The 21,098-nt window shown below is 33.4% G+C and overlaps 1 protein-coding gene across 1 annotated transcript in view; it reads left to right on the top strand.

Annotated features, from left to right (window-relative positions):
- The first annotated feature begins 8,460 nt into the window (after window positions 1-8,460).
- Window positions 8,461-21,098, top strand: part of LOC111641182 — a 37,717-nt gene continuing 25,079 nt past the window's right edge. The window contains exon 1 of the mRNA XM_023387312.1: window positions 8,461-8,697. Within this exon, the coding sequence (XP_023243080.1) occupies window positions 8,659-8,697 (39 nt within the window). The 5' untranslated portion in view covers window positions 8,461-8,658. The remainder of the gene's footprint in view (window positions 8,698-21,098) is intronic.

Genomic DNA, 21,098 nt, shown 5'->3' with positions numbered 1-21,098 from the left:
AATAGACAATATGGACTTAATGTCTTATAATTCGTTTAGAAAACAATAAACGTATAGAAATTGCATATACAGTCGACCCCCCTATAACGTGCGTTCCTATAACGGAAATTCCTATAACGTAGCGAAAAAATTGTAGCAATATTCGTATAAAGGAACTCCTAAAACGTCGTTGTCGACTCGTGTCGCGACAAGATTGATAGAATCTGGACCAATAGTGGACGAGCAGCCGAACTACTTTCCTCCGCCCTGCGCTACCCTACAGAGCAGCTAAATTGAGTTTGCTATCGTCTGTACAGTATTATATATAAATTAGGTACCGTACATATAATTATATAATAATTAATTTATTGTAACTTTATTATAATTATATATATGCTTTCCGCCGCCTGGCGCCACGCTACGGAGAGTTTAGGCTAGTTAGTTGAGTTTATTATCGTCTGTACAGTATGTAAATTAGGTACCGTAAGTCTAATACAGCACTAATTTTATACATTTCTTGTGAAAGAAACATTTCTTATTCAACGGCCATAAAAATTATTTATATTAATGATGTCTCCAAAGGTCAAGTTATTTTTCTGCGAAAAATTTGTTATCAGAAATCGCGGCCGCCGTTTCGTGCGCTGTTCCGCGACGAAAACAAGCTTTGAGCAACGGCGTAGTCGAACGGTGCACACTCGGTAAGTAATCCTACAATTTTTTGTTTATAGCATAGTTTATACAGATTATTCCCAAAAAATTATACGTGTTTTGGAAATGTTGAGTGGAATTAGTCTAGAATTAATTAATTTTATAGAAGAAAAGCTTTCAAACAGCCTTAGTCTGTAAACTTCACACCTATCGGGCTGCGATTGGCTCATGTATTTAATGATTCCTACAACGTAAAATTCGATTAACGTGGAACGTATCTAAGCGTTATAGGGAGGTCTACTGTACTCCATATCACAAATCGTACTGTTTAAACTTTGTCTATGACTAACTTATATTTTAAAGCACACACTACATTCCATATTATTTAACGTATAACGAGTTCAACAACATTGACAGTGCGATAAACAAATCATAAACGTGTTATTTTACTCTTCGGATCAGGCGAAAAGGCTGACGTTGCGAATGAAGAAAAATCATTTATTTAATCAATCATCTAAAAAATTTAACTTTTTTTCATTTTTAACTGATACAAATTATAAATAAAGCATTCGTAATTTGTAGCTATGACCAGAATATACCGCAAATCGAGTCCCGCTATTGGCGCTGTTCGCCGTAGCGGTATAGTTTAAAATTAATTTTCACTCGGGATAGATGCTTGGGATATGAGTCCCTCTAGTTACCCTGTAAACATCAACAGGTAGTCCAGTTCTCACAAGGGTACAATGTACTCTTATCAATTGCTGTAATGGCGGCCTGATGCGATCCCATAGATCTGCCAGATTTGTCGGAAGTGGTGGCACAAACACAGAATTTTTCACGGTAGAAGTCGCATAGCGTTAAGTCGGGAGATTGTTGAGACTAGGACAATCGCCGTTCTTCGAACGATGAATCCATCTATTTGGAATCGCTTGTTAGGAAATTTCCAGATGTCTCAATGGAACTATACCGCCGCTATGCCTCATAATTGAATTGAAACTTTTAGAGATGCTTATCTTATATTATCTCATGTCATTGTTGCATCTTTCGTGGTTTGTCTACAAAACCTTCTAATTTGGACATTTATTTAGACCTTGTATACAGCTTATACATGCATCTGGTATGTAATAATTGAAAAATATATCCGATTGGTCGATTGGAAAAGTAAAATTGTGCAGATTTGAGAATTATAAATCTATTTCTGTATTTGTTCTCCTTTAATATACAGTATTTAGTATTGAAAATAACATTAAATTTTTTCAAATCTTTCAAAAATGGTATCATCCTGGACCAAACGGATGATGCGGTTGAATTTTCACTCGACAAGACCTTGTTTTGGTTTCTTACTACGATGGTAGAGATAAATAATCTATGCAAATAAAAATGTAAATGTTCGTTCAAAATCTTAAATCTCCGAATGTTCTTTACCGATTGCTTTGAAATTTTGAAACAACAATACATTCGAATATGCGCGTGTTTTTATATTATATAGATGTCGAAATTCCCCCCCCCCGCGGGGAAGAGAGACAAAATTTAGGCTTATGGTGAAAAACTGGGCTTCTATTATACTATTTTAGATGCGGTTTTTTTGCGTTTTTGATTGCGTTTTAATAGAGTACGTCAAGAGAATGTACACTAAGAAGGGATTTTTCGAAATCCCCCTCCGCAGGGACTGTTATACATTTATAATAGATACATTTTGAGCCACAGCAACGCGTGGCCGGATACAGCTAGTTGTGAAATACAGTAGACCCCCCTATAACGCGGTAGATACGTTCCGCTTTATAAGAATTTCGCGTTGTAGGAATCCTTAAATATATGAGCCAATCACAGCCCGACACGTATAAAGTTTACGGACTACGGCTGTTTGAAAGATTTTCTTCCATAAAATTAATCAATTCTAGACTAATTCGACTCAATATTGCCAAAATACGTATAATTTTTTGGGAATAATCCGTATAAACTATGCTATAAACAAAAAATTTTAGGATTACTTACCGAGTGTGCACCGTTCGACGTCGCCATTGCTTAAGCTTGTTCTCGTCGCGGAGCAGCGCACCAAACGGCGGCCGCGATTTTTCTGCGAAAAATTCGTTGAACTTTGGAGACAACATTAATAGAAATAATTTTTATGACCGTTGAATAAGAAATGTTTCTTTCACAAGAAATGTATAAAATTACAGTGCTGTATTAGACTTAAGGTACCTAATTTACGTACTGTACAGACGATAGTAAATACAACTTACTCGCCTAAACTCTCCGTAGCGTGGCGCTGGACGGGAGAAAGTATATATATACAGTAATACCCCGAACTTATGCGATAGGTGGAACCGAGCGGTAACCGCGTAAGTCGAATTCGCGTAAGTCGGGGTATAATTTCGCATATAAATACATACAAATAATTTTTAATTGGGCCGGAGACTAAAGAAAACAATAATTTAGAAAAAAATATTTAATAAAATCTTAGATAATACATATGTATAACAAATTAGGCCTATATTATTTTACAATTTTTCACGTTTATTTGATTATTACGCCATAATTTTAACATTGTTTCCATCTCAGCGATAATACTGTGACGTTTACGAATGATCCTTGAATTTAAAGATTGAGCATTTTTCACAGCTTCGAGATTTTTTCTTTGCCTTTTATAATTGTTCTGACCGACAATTCCGGTAGATCAAACTTCTTTGCCAATTCACAAATTTTCATTTTTGTATCGAAGTCTTTAATAATGGGTACGTTCGTAAAGTCAAACGAGTTAAACGCGTTAGTAACGAATCGTTCGAAAAGTCTAACGAAATAGGAATAACGATGACTTCATTCTCGCTTAACTCGTTTGACTTTACGAACATACCCAATGTTAACTTTACATTTCAAAGATAAAGTTTTTATTTTCTTGTTTGATGCAAAATAATTAGTTCTACTTCGTTTGGATGACATAGTAGAGTCTGTCGAGTCTCTGTAGATATAACAAACACAGAAATAAATAACACAAAATAAATTGTAGCTATGTGTGGATTACGCGCGACACATCCGAACATGTAAGCTGAACAATAGTGTGGGGGGAGTGAGTAATCAAGGGTTGCGTGGCGCTCAAACAAAAGACGAATCGACGAGATTTGAAAATCGCGTAAATCCGAGTTCGCGTAAGTCGATGTAGCGTAAGTCGTGGTATTACTGTAATTATAATAAAGTTAAAATAAATTAAATTAATATTGTACAGACGATAATAATACTGTACAGACGATAGTAAACTCAACTTATCCGTCTAAACTCTCCGTAGTGTGTAAGTAGTTCGGCTGCTCGTCTTCTATTGGTCCAGATTCGACCAATCCTCTCGCGACACGAGTCGGCGATGACGTTTTACCGCGTTTTACGCGTCCCTTTTAGCATTTTTATACGAATACTGTCGCAGTTTTTTCGCCCTGTTATAGGATTCCGCATTATAGGAACCCGCATTATAGGGGGGTGTGAGAGTCTATTAGGGGATTTTTTTTTGTTCTAAACCCCACTCCTGAAAACCAGATGTGAGATCAGCCGGGGTTACGGAGTAAGTAGTACTCTTGTAACACTTAATCGGCACTATTCCGTGAGAATAGTTTTCCGAGTTTCGAATCGCGAGATCCGATCTTAAAAGTTCTTATAGGAGGGCTGTAATTTTCAGCTTTATGAGGATTAAAGACTGTGTAGTCTCTATCCAAATTGTCAGGTCCCGACACCAGTTAATCAATCTTATTATACGCGGATTAACACGCGTATGAGATCTTATTACGATTCAAATTAAGAGCCATATCTTATATAAAACAAACAAAAGTAAATTTAATGATTCTATAAGTAAAACTAATACAAATATCGAGGAACGAGGGATATAAATACGACAATTAAGATACACGATATAGGCATGGACTTATACTATACCGATGCGCGATCGAGAGAGAGAGCTCACAAAATCAGTAGAAACATACAACCTGTTTTAGTTGTCGTTCGTCTTCTCTGTAGGCAAGGGACACTTTGGAGATAAAGTTCATTTACTTCTTTCCATGGGAGATCAATATGTGCACAAAATTCAAGTATATTTTCTAAGTGCTAACTCTGGAATTATTCTGTATGTGACTCGTCTAAGGACGTTGGTCATCAGGAGGAAAATGTATGGAGTTCGGACACTCTATGTCTGTCGATGAACTCCCCGAATTCTGACAAATTCTCTCTATATCTCCTGAATTTCGACCAATCATCGGCCAGTAACTCTTTCATGAGAACGGATGAAAGGGGAATGAATGAGGGGTAAACATTTCCCATCTGAGCGGGATTTTAACCAGATAAGGGAAAGTCAGAGGATGTTCTAACTTCTGTGAAGGGAAGTAACATCTGTTATCTGCCTTTCACCAAAAATGAAGTAATATTTGGTGACAATATTTAACATAATTAATAAGTTATTAATTTAGACCCAGGGGCCTTTCAGGTCTCACAGGGGGTCTAGTGTAATAATCTGGTAGATAATAAAATGAAAGTTTTAATTGTTTCTGGAAATAACGAATGGTAAGAATTTTAACTAAATTTTAACAAATTTCTTCATCAAACAAACTTTAAAACTTTTTATCTTCATAAATTACTTTATATAACTTATCTATATAGTAATAGTCTATTACTTATCATATTTTAAGGATAAAAATTAATTTAATAAATTCCTACCATCCATTATTTCCAGAAACTATTAATACTTTCAGTTTGTTATCTATTAGATTTCTATTTTACATTATTTATTTCTACTATCTTACTAGGAAATCAAAACAAGGTCTTATCGAGTGAAAATTCATCTGTATTCATCCGTTACGGAAATGGATTTATAATCCTCAAATCTGCATTATTTTACTTTTCCAATCGACCAATCGGGTATATTTTTCAATTTTTTTTCATTAAATGAGTATAATATAGATTAATATCAAAACAACAATCCACCTCCAAACTCGAATGGTCAGGTGGTAACGGTTCATCCGATGGCTGGGACTTCTTATCTCCGGTACCGAAATCCATCGTAATCGTATCCCTCGTGGTTTGTAGGGAATTGGGAGAGGATTCGGTAAGTCATAGAGTCGATATCTGATATATTTCATTCTTTGACATACGTCATTGAATATTTCATTGACATATTTCATTCTTTGACATACACATTCATTGAACTTACTTATAGATGCTGCATTTTATACCTGATTTATATGAGAAAATAACTTATGTGCCATTTTCTCATATTTTACCATATTCAGGTATTTAATCACATAAATTTTTTTTGTTTTGCGATTTAATATATTTGAACATGTAAGCAAAGCCATAAGTTTAGCATTAAATAACAAAATATTATCTGTTGCGAAAGGGAACGACAACTAATAGGCTACAAAGTTCGTGCTTTTAGCTTGCAAAATATCTTCCCAAGCGCAAGCTTATTAAAAATCTTTATGATAACTATCAGCAAGAATGCGATGTGTTTTAATATACTTATAAAGTTGTTACTTACGCAAATTTTCTATTTTGCACTAAGTACATAAATTAGTGAACATTGCTTAATTGGAAGAAAAGCTAAATCTCACCGATTATAATATTACAATCATTACCTTTAATCCGCATTTTTCATCGTAGGTTATTCTAAATGTATTTTCCGAGCAATAATTACGCCAGAAAGCATCTGTATAAATTATCTTACGACACTCTTTACGTACACAACTTTAATAGGTTTTCATATTTCAAATGTTACATATCGTACGTAACCTTATACTGTATAGTTTATGTTTAGTCTAGAATATAAGGAAAGGGAATGCGTATTAATTCAATTTATGTTCGACGATATCAAATTTCAGAATAATCCAAATCAATTCCTTATAGAATTGGAAGCACTTCGATTGGGATTTGCACTTTCCTCCTTGTATTCTTTCACAAAAAATTAGAATTGACTTAAAAATATTTGTTTACCTACAGATTTACAGAATACCTTAATTGTTACAGAAATGTAAGCGGACGTAAATATTTACCGCACCTTGTAAGTGAACCTAATTTTATTTTAATTTTTATTTACATCCGGTTTACGAGGTTAAGGTCTACGTGTTGAAATACGATGGACTTAAACACATTGCCATAAATTTAATTACGTAATAAAGGAAATTTATCATTTTGACTATTTGTTCTTAATTAATCTAAAATAAATTAAGCTACTATTGATACAATACAATAGATTTAATTAATTGACAAAGGCAGATGTTTTCATTCATAAGCTAGAAAAATACGTTCTTAAAATAAAATTTTTCCGAAGGTCATTCATTACACATTATGTATGGAAAGTAGAAAATGGCGGCTAATGCTACCGAAGACAAGCTCGACTTAATTCATTTTGTCTTATTCGATCATTTATAAAGGATTATCTTTATAAAAAGATAATTATTCATATCAGTTTGGAGCTATAGGAAGCATAAAATCTTTACAAATGTTATTTTTTTTTGGTTTGTACGATTAGAAAAAAAAAATTGTTCGCTTTCTTTGTTCGACAGTTCGGAATTTCTTTTTTAAATTTAACCTTGACTCTACCGCTACCTCCGTGCCACCAACCCGGTGTAACTACGATGGAAACTAACATATTCCACTTTAAGTGTTTCTATACTGTACCTTTTATTAATAGCTTAAACGGCTTCTTTATATACTACGTTTATATTTATTTCGTTAAAAATTAAAACATTGTATATAAGAAAATGTAAAACATTCTTAAAAAAACAAAAAATGAATACAATTTATACAAAAAATAATATTATTTAAGCCAATTTATTTATCAATTTTTAAGCAATACAAGTTTTAAAATCTAAGATATATGAAAAAGATATTTTTAAAGTAAAGTAATTAAGTTATTTCGTAATAATTTCACAACAAAATTTAATCGAATTCAATTTATCAAATGCCATAACGTTGCTCGTATGCTAACACTGTATATTTATTAAATGCCAATACGAATTAATGTTTAAAAAATATTTAAAATCGAAAATAAGAAATTTAATTTAAATATATCAATAAATAATAATAGAACATTTAAGTTAAATAATAAAGTTTAATGTTATATAACGTTATATAACGCTAACAAGGCTTTGGTTTGTATAGAAATTCTCACTTAATTAAACTATTTCTTAAATCGTCATAAAATTCAAACCATTCATTTAAATTTTTAAATTCTAATCATTTTTTCGACGATATTTTTGGATGTATTTTCGAGGGAGGACGATAAACAGCGTTCACCTATTTTTTACAGTGGGCACGATCTGTTGCGTGTCCTTGACATCCCTTTCGCGTTGATATAAAAGCAAATTAAATCGTACCGTAAATGTAGGGTGATAATTCTAGATTTTATATAATTAAATGATTATTCTTTAATTGAATTACAATTTTTTACAGCATCTAACAAATTTAACTTCAGTAATATCTTTAAAAATATTAATGTAGTTAAATGTTAAGCCGGAAATTCCGGTTTAATGAATACAACGGATTCAGTATAAATGTTTTAAAAAATCTGATATGTACTGTTCATATTTTTAAAAATCACAAATGATATTAGCAATTTTAATACTGTTGTTTATCGAAAAGAATTTAAATTAATTATCGAAAAATTACGTGTTAATTAATTACACAAGTAAAATAAACAAAATCATTCTTCGCTTCCTTAAAACTTACAATAAGTCGTTGGTTTTTAATAGAACACATCGTAAGGCGACATCTTAATCTAATAATAACTGTAAATGCATTTCCAAAAAATATGTTTACAAAAACGTTTTTCGACCAATAAGCGCTCTGTGCAATGATGTCATAACAGCATCGGAAAGAGAATTGATGCCACTCGTTCGCAAAGTGTAGTGGATGCTAATGTGTTGACTTATTTGTAGAAGCGCTCGAAAATTCTTTAATTCTGTACTTAAGCATTAATTTGTCAATTAAAAGTATTTTTTAAAATAGAAAAAAGTTTCTGTTATAACAGAAGAAAATTAAGAATTTGAACAGAGAAAAATGACGTCGGCCCTAAAAGCTGTTTGTTTCGTTGTAGCGGTAAGAGTTGATTATATATTTATTTGTTATATAAATTACTATAGTGAATTTTTTCTTCCACTTATCAAATCGTAATTTATTTGTGTTTCTCCTGGTAATATAAATTGAACATTCTTAACAGTATTTACTCTTTTATTTACATATTTTATATTTATTTTAAAATATATTTTTACTTTCTAATGTTGCCGATTTTATTCAGAACATTTCATTTATTTATCAGTATATTCTGTCACGTGAACAGAGAAGTTTTTAGCTTTTCCTATCATGTGTCGCATCATTTTTTAGCTTCGCAAGAAGATATATACTAGTTTATGTTAAAAATACGATATAATTATATGAGGCAATATTTAATTTTTTAACGCAATATTCTACTGATGGTTTAGAGTGATTTCACGAGTCACTTTCTAGACTGTATATCAAAAGCAATGTAGTTTTAATTTGGTGAAACTAAAACTTGATTACAGTCACCAAAATGTAGTTTTAAAAACTAATAGTATTTTACAATATTAAATTATTAAAAATTGAATTGCAATAAATGCGTATGTTAAATAAAATTAAATGACAATTAATAATTAAATTTTTCAATAATTTATTTATTTCTTATACGAAGTTGACCTCTTTCTGTTTCTATAAAAAGAAATACTCTGGCTCTTCTAAGAAGTTATCTAAGATTTCAACCGAAGTAACAAAAAGAGTGAAAACTAATCAGAAGTTTTAAATTATTTTTTAATTCTATAAATTTTTTTAATTCATAAGATAAAAATTATCAGTTTCCTTTTGCTTCTATGTCAACAGTCAGTAGAGATATTAAATTTTTTCTGAGTATTTTTTTATCTTTCGGAAGTCGTTTTTCGTTAATGTTTGCATTTCTTTTGTGTGAAAACCGGTTTTAATGTCTCAAAAGGTGGCAATTCATTTTCTTTTCAGTTCTGGCAGGAATTTTCTTTCTGTTGAGAAATTGATTATTGATAATAAACATTATTTATTTTATTAAATAAATACTTTAAATTTTGATATTTGTCAAGAATGCGATTACAAAAATCCAGCAACGAGTTGCTTAACTTTCTAGGCAACATTTGGTGGCGCCACCTGTTATATTTTACTATTAAAAACTTTTTATATTTTAAACTGTTATAAAATGGCAAAAAGCTTAATTTTGAGGGTAAGGATGGGTTTTATAAAAAGAAATTACCTCGACCTTTAACCATCAAAATTTAAATTAATAGCACCAATCCCCCTAATAAATAACCCTCCTTGCAAAATTTCATAAATTTTCGACAAAAAGCACGGGAATAATTAAGCTTCAAAGAGGGTAAACAAAATCGTGCCATACACAAGCACACTAACATCCATACATACAGAAATTACTCTCGAATTTTTTTTGCATTTTTCGACGTTTGAAGGTTTCATTATTCAAAAAATGTAAAAAAACTAGGGAGTCATTTTTGATCGATCGCCATACTTTCCCTCTATTATATAGGCTATAACAGCCGAGAGAGTAATAATCCATAATCTGTATACATTTTTAATATTTTCCTAATTATTTTTGTGTTTACACAAGTAATTGTTTGAGATGAAAGTGATTCCTATTCCGAACGATGATATATTTGGCATATCCGATTCCGTTATGGTGCCCGTTATGGTGCAGTTATATTTTACTTTTTAAAATTTATTTTCCTGATTTTTTTAAAGTAATGTTTTAATTAAAATTTTTATATTCTACATTTTTTTTTACTAAATATCAGTTTCTCACATAGCCAATCAACGTAATTAATTTTAAATTATTCTTTCTTTTATAAACATATATTACGTAACGCAGATTATGTGGATGGATATGCAAATAATTATTACGATGCGTTGCAAGGAGATCTGTGTTTACTAAAATGTTATGTAATGCTAGGACAGGCATGGTCAACATACGGCCCGCGAGCCGGATGTGGCCCGTGTAGTGGATAATAGTCGAAGGCGTGATTACCCCTCCTTTGACTAGTGATCATATCAATTAGTTAGTATACTAGGAACGGTGGCATTTACAATGGCGAATGATCAAAATTTCGGCACAAAAAAATTGTTCGTTACGAGGGATTCAGAAATCTTTCGTAAATTATCTGAAGTTTTACTCAGTATCGAGCAATTCAGAGCCTCTTCAATAACCTAATGAATATGTAATAGAGATCCTCTTTGTCCATTCAATGCAAAAATATTAATCCTGATTATAAGTATACTAATTTCATTTGAATATGAATCAAGTTTTGAAATTTATTGAAAATACGAGCAGTACAGTAGCCCCTCATTGTATCGCTGATTCGGATATATCGTGCTTTTTTTGGTCCCCAAATTTTAAGTGCACTGGAGTCAATAAATTTTAAATTATCAATTACCGTTGAATTTCTTTTTGCAACGAAATACGGTATTTTATTCTTATCATTGTCCTTGAAACTACCACTGTAGGTGAAACAATAAATTCGTCAAAATCTAGATAAGCAAAACAGATGGACACATCAATTATCATTTACGTTTGTTTTTGACATTAAAACTGTTTATTCGTTGGTTTTAAATACAGTTGTCCCTCTATAGTCCGACGTTTTTTAATTCGACATGCTCAGTAGTCCGACGCACCTCCCGTCTAGGTACCCGTCCCCGTTACGTGTCTGCTTGCACAGAAGCATGTCACGATGTGAATCTCCCCATCCAATTCTTACTCGATGACACACATTTCGTGTGTTTTATGTGAGCAGTTCTGTTCGAACAGTTGGAGTAGAGAATATTGTAAGTTACTGCTAGCAAAACAATGCGAAATATGTAATTATTTTCGGTAATCCGGACACTTTTGGTAATCCGACACCCCTTTGGTCCCATACCTGTCGGATTATCAAGGGACAACTGTACCGTCTCCTTATTTACAAGTTTCTGTGAATTCGAAATTTTACACCTCTATGTGAATTGACGCAATACCTTCAAATCACATAAAGTATGAAATTTCGAATTTACTGCGTTATGTGCAAGGAAAAGATTTCTTTATTTCAGAACGGAAAGTTCTCAAATTTTTATACAATAGTAACTTTATTTTGTTTTTTAGAGAATTTTTACTCTGTAATTATATAAGTTTTGATGTTCTATTATAATAGATGTTCAATATTTATTTTTTAAATTTTCAATTACTGTATTTATAGTTTTTATTGAAAAATATAAGTTAAGCGAACTTTTAATAAGAGATTTATTATGAAATATAGTACTGTATAATAAATCGCAACTAATATTTTGTTTTTATATCACAGCATTTGTCTTTAAATGTCATTGTTAAAGAAACAATAATGCTAAATAGGCATTCGTGGTATCGATGTTTACGGAAACGTCCATTAATATGATAAACCACGAATACAATTCAGTATTGAAAAACTAAGTTAATGTTATATCAAAAACATTTGCTGATGAAAGAATAGAAGATAGAGATTTTATAGTAAGTACACAGTCCAGTCACATTAATGTAATTAGTTATTTCACGTTGATATCGACAGTAAGGGGTGGCCATCAACGTGAAATAACTAATCACAGGTGCCAGGTAGCAACACACTGCAGTGGAGGGTATATAAAGAGTATCTGAGGTAAGCGAAACACATTGCAATCGTTGGCGTAATGGATGTACGACGCGATTTATCCGACGTCCAAAAAGGCATGATCATTGGCTTCCGAGCCAAGGGTATAAGCATTTCCGAAACGGCTAATTTTGTAAACTGTTCGCGTGCCGCCGTGGTAAAAGTATACCGTGCATGGCAAAATGGCACTATCCAAAATCAGCGACGTGGCAAATGTGATGCACCACGGGCCATAGACGACAGAGGTGAACGACGGCTGCGGAGATATGTTCGGGCAAATAGACGTGCAACCGTTGACCAACTGACCGCCCAGATGAACCAAGAGCTACCTAAAGTGTCTCCTCGACGACAGTTCAGCAAACGTTACTGCGTATGGGTCTCCGCAGCAGACGCCTGGTTAAAGCACCTATGCTAACTCCTGTTCATCGGCGACGAAGGCTGGAATTTACACGCCAGCACGGCAACTGGACGTCCACTGAGTGGCGACGGGTGGCTTTTTCCGATGAATCACGTTTATGCTCCATCGGACAGATGGACATTGGCGTATATGGCGTGAGGCGTCTGAAAGCAAACACCCTGCCATAATTGCCGCAAGGGTCCAAGCTGGAGGAGAGAGCATTATGGTGTGGGGAATGTTTTCGTGGCATTCTCCAGGTGCACTCGTCATTGTGGAAGGCACGATGAATCAAAGGAAGTACACATCTGTCCTTGCGGAGCATGTTCATCTCTACATGCGGATTATTTTCCTCAGAACGATGGCATCTACCAGCAGGACAATGCGAGATGTCATACAGCTCGCAGTGTACAGTTCATGCATGGTTCGAAGAGCACGAGAATGAGTTTACCGTACTCCCCTGGCCACCAATCTCCCCGGACTTAAACCCAATCGAGAATCTGTGGGATCACCTCGATCGAGTTGTTCGCGTCATGGATCCTCAAACACGCAACCTAGCGCAGCTGACCACAGCACTCGAGTCGGAATGGCTCCACATTCCTGTGAGTACCTTCCAGAAACTCATTGACTCTCTTCCTGCGCGTCTGGCAGCGGTCCGTGCTGCGAAAGGTTGTTATTCTGGCTTTTGACAGGTGGTCACATTAATGTGACGGAACTGTGTATAATCTGTTTAATAAAGCCCAGAATTTTTAATACTCGGTTATATGTCGCTTTTTCTTTCTCTTCCGACAAGCCGATATAACGAGGTGCTACTGTATTTTATAAAATACGGACTATAAATTATCTAAATATCCATCGTATTATTTACTTTTGACTAATGTTTGGAAATATGATAAAATTGGTGTAGAAAAAGAAAGTTTTAGAGCATGCGTACTGTACAGTACATACATATTTTTATGCTTGGCATCAAGAAATAGAGAAAGGTACTCGTAATAATTATTTCTTAATGTTAATTTGTTTATTGTTTAAAGTTGTTAAATAGTGGTAAACAGCCCAGCATTTATGCAAAGAATACCCGGATTTACGTTGACTTCCGTTATCGTCGGTTTCGGTTTTCGTCGATTTTTTTCGCAAAACATTTTTTTTTGGTTTTCATCGGCGTGTCCACGTGACCGCCTGCTAATTTTGCGAAAACATAGGGCAACCCACGTATTTTCCTGCTCAGCATGACGTTGTTTATAGTTATGTGAGCATTATTCCGCACGTCTAGCCAAACAATGCCATTGCTTTCCGCTCCTTTTAGCTCCATCATGGGATCAAAGAAAGTTCCCAGAGCCAGCAGCCCTTCGAATGCCATATTAAATGGTAATGTATGTTAAAAGAATAAATGTTCATTTAATCTTTACATTAGTTTTTTATATTCATTTTATATTAATTTCTTATTGTTTTTAGTATTAAACACAATATATATTCTCTATAAAATTTGTTTTTGGTATGTATTTTGGAGTGTCTAAAACGAATTAATTAGATTTACATTGATTCATATGGAAATAATTGCCTTGGTTTTCGTCGGTTTCGGATATCGCCCATTGTTTTCGGACGGATTATCGACGAAACCGTATCACTGTATTTAATTTCTGGAAATAATTTGAAAAATAAGATGAGGAAACACATTTATTATTTTAAATAGGCCTATACTGTAAGCTATATAAATTCGGTGAATATGAAGGCTTAAACGAGCAATTATTTATGACATCGTCATAATGCCGGGCTGTAATTTTGAATTGTATTTTTTAATTGATTTAATTTAAAATATGTGCTCTCCTCCTGAAATCAGTAGTGTCTCTTGTCCCTGTACATCATACTTTTCTTGTTAGCAATAGAGTCATGGCGGTCATCTATTAACTCCTTTGAGGGGAAAGTTTTGAATTGAAATAACATGACTTCCGGTTTGCATCGGAAGTTCGTATAATCAGAAGTTAACCCTTCTACCACTAAGGTATGCCAATATGGTAGCTGATTCATGCTACACCTCACCCTTGCGAATGATTAGTAAAGTAGTCCAACGCTAAGGGTTGGTCAGACTGTACGACCTTCCTGGGTTGGTCAGACTGTACGACGTCACTATTCGTTACCGTCGTGATTGGCAATACCGCTATACGTCACACTACTGTAACTGGAAAAATTAACTTTGAGGACATTTCTAAACTCCAAGGTGTGAGCAACACCTTGGGGAGCGATGAGCAAAACAATGATGTAATTTCAGAGAGAAAAGAAACGACTTACTGTCACGTGTTTGGATGCGGTGTGTGTTTATTCGTTATGCGAATTGTTTTTATCTACAAATCATTTAATTGTAAAAAAAAATGTATTACATTAAGTAAGGAAGAAAATATGTTAATTCTAGAATTAATAGAAAAGGCAAAAAACAAAGGCACAAAGAGTGCTAAGATAGAAGGATTTGTGAAAGAAGTTATTCCACGCTATACTGACGTTTCTTTTAAAAACATCTTTAGACTAAACCAGTGTACAGTTGAAATAAGTATATTAAGAACTCGATCTCTTCATTCACACCTAAAGCGAATTTAAGATGCTCATATGAAGGACTTCTGTCTCTTTTATGGTGACTGCCATCTTGATGTTTAAATTTTCTTCCGGTAGTCCAGACTGCAACGGCTCTAAGGACTGTTGGAGATCGATGAAGCTAAAAGGCTCAACGGTCACGTAACTTACGCAATTCCTGTTGTTAACAGAGAGGACTGTGACGACACCTTAGAGTTTTGTAATGTCCTCTTTTTCTTACAGTAGGCCGAACGTTTAGTTAAAACAGCTGATACAGACGTAGAAACCGGAAGTTAATAGATTATCGATTAAGGCTAAGACTCCACTACCGTAAAAACGGCGTAAAAACCCCTCGCCGTAAAAGCTTTTAATCACGTGACCCTGATATCTTACGCTTGAGCAGGCCGTAAAACCAGCGTAAAAGCAAGTTGAGCTATGTTCAACTTTCGACGCGAATACGGGCGTAAAGAAGTACCTTCCACCAATCAGAAGTCAGTGAAATCTAGGTCATCGCGACACAGAGCTGAAAATGGCGGAAAACGAGCTTTTGTGTACGTTCCCTCGTGGCTACTCTAGATTAGATGTGGAAAGATTTATCGAAAACATCCGAAAGTATTCGTGTATCTACGACAAGAGGTAACCTGATTATAATAATGGATACCAAAGGAAATCCTTCAATTTAGAGGAGTATATAATAAAAAAGCTAAGCTTATAAGTGCTGTATATTATCTTAATAATACGATAATAAAAGTTAGTACTGTATATGAACTGTATATATACTGTACATTTGTAATTATAGTACAGAAAAAACTCGTAGAATATAATCATTGTCTTTACATCGATATATCACTTATACAACCGTCTTTCGTTTCTACCCATTCACTTGCGAAGAAGTATTTACTTTTGACACTTGGGGCAGCACCGTTGCCATAAAAATTTCGCGCTAGCCGGACCTCCAACGTAATCCGAGAGCAAACGCAAATAGGTCACGTGATTAAAAGCTTTTACGGCGAGGGGTTTTTACGCCGTTTTTACGGTAGTGGAGTCTTAGCCTAAGAATCTGTAGTTTTACGAAATAGTTCTTATTTTTAATTGCTTTAATAACGGAAATAACCAAACAACTGAATTACAAAATGTTCGTAACTTTAAAATCTAAAACAAACCGATTCCAATGAAATATAAGCAAATACGTTACAGTATTCTTAAATTTATAAATTTTTAGGCGTATTCAGCTCGCGGATTCAATTATGTCAGACGATTACATCCGGTAGCTTTAATTTTCGTTCTACCAACTCTTAACCTATGTCGAAAAACCAGCGTCGATTCTTATTTCGAGCCACCCTATCTCAATAAAGTGTGTTTAGAACAAGACATTATTTGTTTTAAACCTAGTCAAACAAGATAAAACACAGTGAAATAACTGAAGGAAAATTTTCTTTTTCCATTTGATGATGTGACCGTTGACTTTTTTGTAAACTTTGATTAATATGAGCCTCGTTAATAGAAGTGCTGATTAAGTCCCTTTATCTTTATTAAAAGGATTTTACTATTTAGTTGATCGTCATTCAATCATTATTTTGTTTTGATATTATCTGATTCGTAAAGAACTTTTTCTTTATCACTTGATCAGTATTGTATTACATTTTGATTAATTGATAACAATATTTATTGCTTTATTAAAGAGCTTTTGATCAGTAATGTTTTTGTGCAGCGTTACTCGTGTTTACTGAATACAATATATTGTTATAATTTTTTTCTTTGTTTAAATAAAACTAGACGAATTCGGAGAAGTAAAAACATTCTCCTGCAGACCCAATCCAATAAATAGAATATTTACAATTCAACCATCTTTTCTCTGAAAATAAACGAGAAGAAAGAGATTTTTTCTTAAAAATATTCAACAGAAAATCATTTTAAAATATTAATATCTTCAACTAGACAAAATTCAATTTATTAAAATAAAAGTAAACAACCTGTTTGTTTACGGATGGTACATATCAAAGAGTAATAAAAATATTTAAACAACTGTATACAATTCCTGCTTATTGTGAATATGGACTAGTATCCAGATGTTCGCCTTTGTTATTTGCACTGGTGATACCTGTGACGGGACATTAGTATAATGGTTTATTTATAATATAATAAAACTATTATAGAAATAACGTAGATTATGATTTAACATCGAATCCTCTTTGTATCGTGACAGATTATGAATCAGCTGCGATGAATGTATAAGTACAGTTGTCCCTTGATAATCCGACAGGTATGGGACCAAAGGTGTGTCAGATTACCAAAAGCGTCCGGATTACCGAAAATAATTACATATTTCGCATTGTTTTGCTAGCAGTAACTTACAATATTCTCTACTCCAACTGTTCGAACAGAACTGCTCACATAAAACATACGAAATGTGTGTCATCGAGTAAGAATTGGATGGGGAGATTCACATCGCGACATGCTTCTGAGCAAGCAGACACGTAACGGGGACGGGTACCTTGACGGGAGATGCGTCGGACTACTGAGCATGACGGATTAAAAAACGTCGGACTATAGAGGGACAACTGTAATTTTTTTACGAACACAACTTCCAAAATGCTCTTTTTCGACACATTTCGGCTCATACAATGAGCTGGTTCGCAGCAAAGACATGCAGAAAATGCCTATATTTATTGTTCTTTAACAGCTATCTGCTTCGTCGTTCCTGCCTGTACAACCGAAATTAATTCCAAGAAGTATTGTAATAATAACACATAAGATTAGCAGTTAATTATTGGAGAATCTCATTCAGAAATTTATAAATTCATTAAAAAGTTACAAAATGAACAAATAGACGACGAAATGAATATTTGACGATATAATCCGGGACCAAAAACTCAGACAGGAATAGAGAGAGACAATCAAAAATTCAAAAATATTCCATTTTTGAACGTGGTGTCGGACCTTATACTTCTATTTAATAATTTAAATATTTAGTGTATATTGGTTTTGGTCATTTATATTGGAAAATACGAGTATAGAATATCATTAATTAATATGATAGTTTATGTTTTCTCCAGATTCCCAGAAAATAAGTATGAAAAATTTGGTGCGTGTCGGACAAAGGATTTCCGACTAAGCAATTCCGACGTAATATAACTGTTTCGAAGAACCGTCTAGTTCCGCACTCGGATCAGTCCCAACAGTTCCAATTCCAGCAGCGGAACTGAATTTTTTATCTGTACAATGAATAGCCTATTCTCGATAATGTACGAAAAGATGCTTCGTATACATGAATCTAACAGTTCTTTGAGTTATTAGCCTGGATCACGTTTCAGGAGACATTTTAATATTCAGCTTGGCTTTATAGAATTATACAAAGAATAAATTACTTAATTCAATTAATAGCTTGCAGAATCATAAAATTTATAATAAAAATGTTTGTCATTTAATATTGTAATCGAATTTGTGTTATTAGCATGAAAAGAAAATAATTGCTTTTAAATGATAAACAATAGACTGTAAAAAGTATTTTAATTAATCCATAATTTTTAGTTATAATCGTCACCAGGGTAACTATGAAATATTAGCATACTGAGGGAGGAAGAACATACAGATAGGACTGAAGGTCGACTTCGCCAGGTAGAATTCCTGGCGGAGTCCTGTTTTGTTGTTCCTGTAATATGAAGAAAACGGACGAATTATAAATATTTTGTGTATTTATGCTAGTTTAATTGATAAACTGTAACATTATAAAATATTTTATGGCAGTTGTTGACAAACTGTGGGCCGGGAAACCGTCTTTTTCAGAAGGTGCGAAGAAGAGTTTTCGTTGTGTTCGTGACCTCAAAGCAGTCGTTACATCATCAAACTTCCACTTCCTTTAACATTTTAAAAAATTATTACCATTGTTTTATTCGTAATAGCAAACATAATTTCGTGTGATCGAAAAAGTAAAAAAAAAATCTTAATTTTATTCGAATAAAATACAAGAGAAGATTACAGAATGTTTTCACGAATAGTCTGGGGAGCTAACGAATTTTTACAGAAAAGAGGTTGTCTCCTTAAAAAGTTTGAGAAATTTTACGACTATTTATATTATTTATTAATCTTTTTATAAATGTTTCTGTTTGAAGCAATATGATAAATTGATAAATAGACAAATTGCCTGTCGAGAATCAATTTAAATGACAAATTTGTTATTGGTGTTCTGTGTTTAACGATTGTTTTTGTTATCGCAAGCTTTCATTCTAAGCAACAATACTTTTTGGGCTGTAATTTTAAAAAATTGTAAACTTATAAATTCCCACTGTCGTTTGTCTGTCTGCCTATCTTTCCGTAATCTCTAGAACGGAGTTAAATAAATGAATGCGGAGACGAGATATGAAAAGCGTGGGATCAGGAGGACCTTATTAACTATATAAGAACTTCCGATACAAATCGGAAGTCATGTTATTTCAATTCAAAAATTCCCCCTCCCAAAGGAGTTAGATACATGACCGCCATGACTCTATTGCTAACAGGAAAAGTATGATGTACAGGGGCAAACCACTATTAATTTAAGGTGGAGAATATATATTTTAAATTAAATAAATTAAAGATATGATTAAAAATTGCAGCTCGGCATTGTGACGATGTCAGAATAAATAATTGCTCTTTGTGTTTGAATTATGATTTTAACATAAAGTGATTATACCAAATTAAAAGAAAATACTTTTATATGAAATTTAAATTTATGTTTAATTGTTTTTAGTTTCTTCTAATCTATGGAGGTGCAAATTAATTATATAAAAATATGTCACAAAACTGAATACATTAATATTAATCTTTGCATACTGTTGTATATAAAATAAATCCTAAATTATCAAATCACATTTGATCTATTATCCAGAAAATTAATTTTTCCAAATAAATTTTGAACTATTTGACGTAGCCGTCGTAAAATATTTCTGATGCTCTAAACCAGGGGTCGGCAACCTTTTGAGTCGGAAGAGCCAAAAATTACAATTTACAAAATTTCAAAGTTTTTAAAGAGCCACAAAATTTTTACATAACTTTGAGAAGATAATTCGCTTCTAATTCTTTTACTCGAAACAACAAACTATACGTCATAGCCAAAGCACTGGTGAAGACGCCAAATTGTCTTGCGTCGAAAGCGAATTAAACCTCATAGAAACATCCGACGACGGCGTCATTCGAAAGCTTCCGACAGACTGACGACAGTGACGACGCGTGTCACGGGGGAGAGGTGCGGTGAAAAGCTAGTACAAGTGGCTGAGAGATAGAATCGGTGCCGAATCCTCGTTAATCGATTCAGAACGATTTTTAAATGTTTTTGTTTTTGATAAAATAAATAATATTTGCTTATCGAACTAAAGAGCCGCAGCTTCACATCCAAAGAGCCGCATGTGGCTCGCGAGCTTTCTTCTTAGGCTAAAGCCGGAACTCCACCGTAATCCCGAGCGCAAACGCAAATAGGTCACGTGATTAAAAGCTTTTACGGCGAAAGGTTTTTACGCCGTTTTTACGGTAGTGGAGCATTCAGAAAGTCAACATTTCTCTAGTAATGTGTAATTTTAAATATTTTTTATTTAATTTAAAAAAGTCTTAATTTTCGGTTGTGCAAGCAGTCATTTTAGATTTAGAGATATCATTTAGAGATGCCGTATTTCCCAACATCTGTCTTCTCTCATACATTCATAAAACTTTACGCCACAATTGATTGCTATTATTTTGAATACAATTATCAATATAAACTAACATCTGCTGCAATATACCTTTTAAGTAATTTAAATCATTTATATCTACTCTAAATAAATAAATCATGCATAATTTAAGATTTTTACTACTTGATAATACTAGTTACTATTAAT

The sequence above is a fragment of the Centruroides sculpturatus genome, unplaced genomic scaffold, assembly GCF_000671375.1.
Source record: "Centruroides sculpturatus isolate CEXI.00-Female unplaced genomic scaffold, Cexi_2.0 scaffold101, whole genome shotgun sequence".
Taxonomy (NCBI): domain Eukaryota; kingdom Metazoa; phylum Arthropoda; class Arachnida; order Scorpiones; family Buthidae; genus Centruroides; species Centruroides sculpturatus.
Note: the sequence above shows the minus strand (reverse complement) of the source record. Positions and strands in the feature narration are given on the sequence as shown.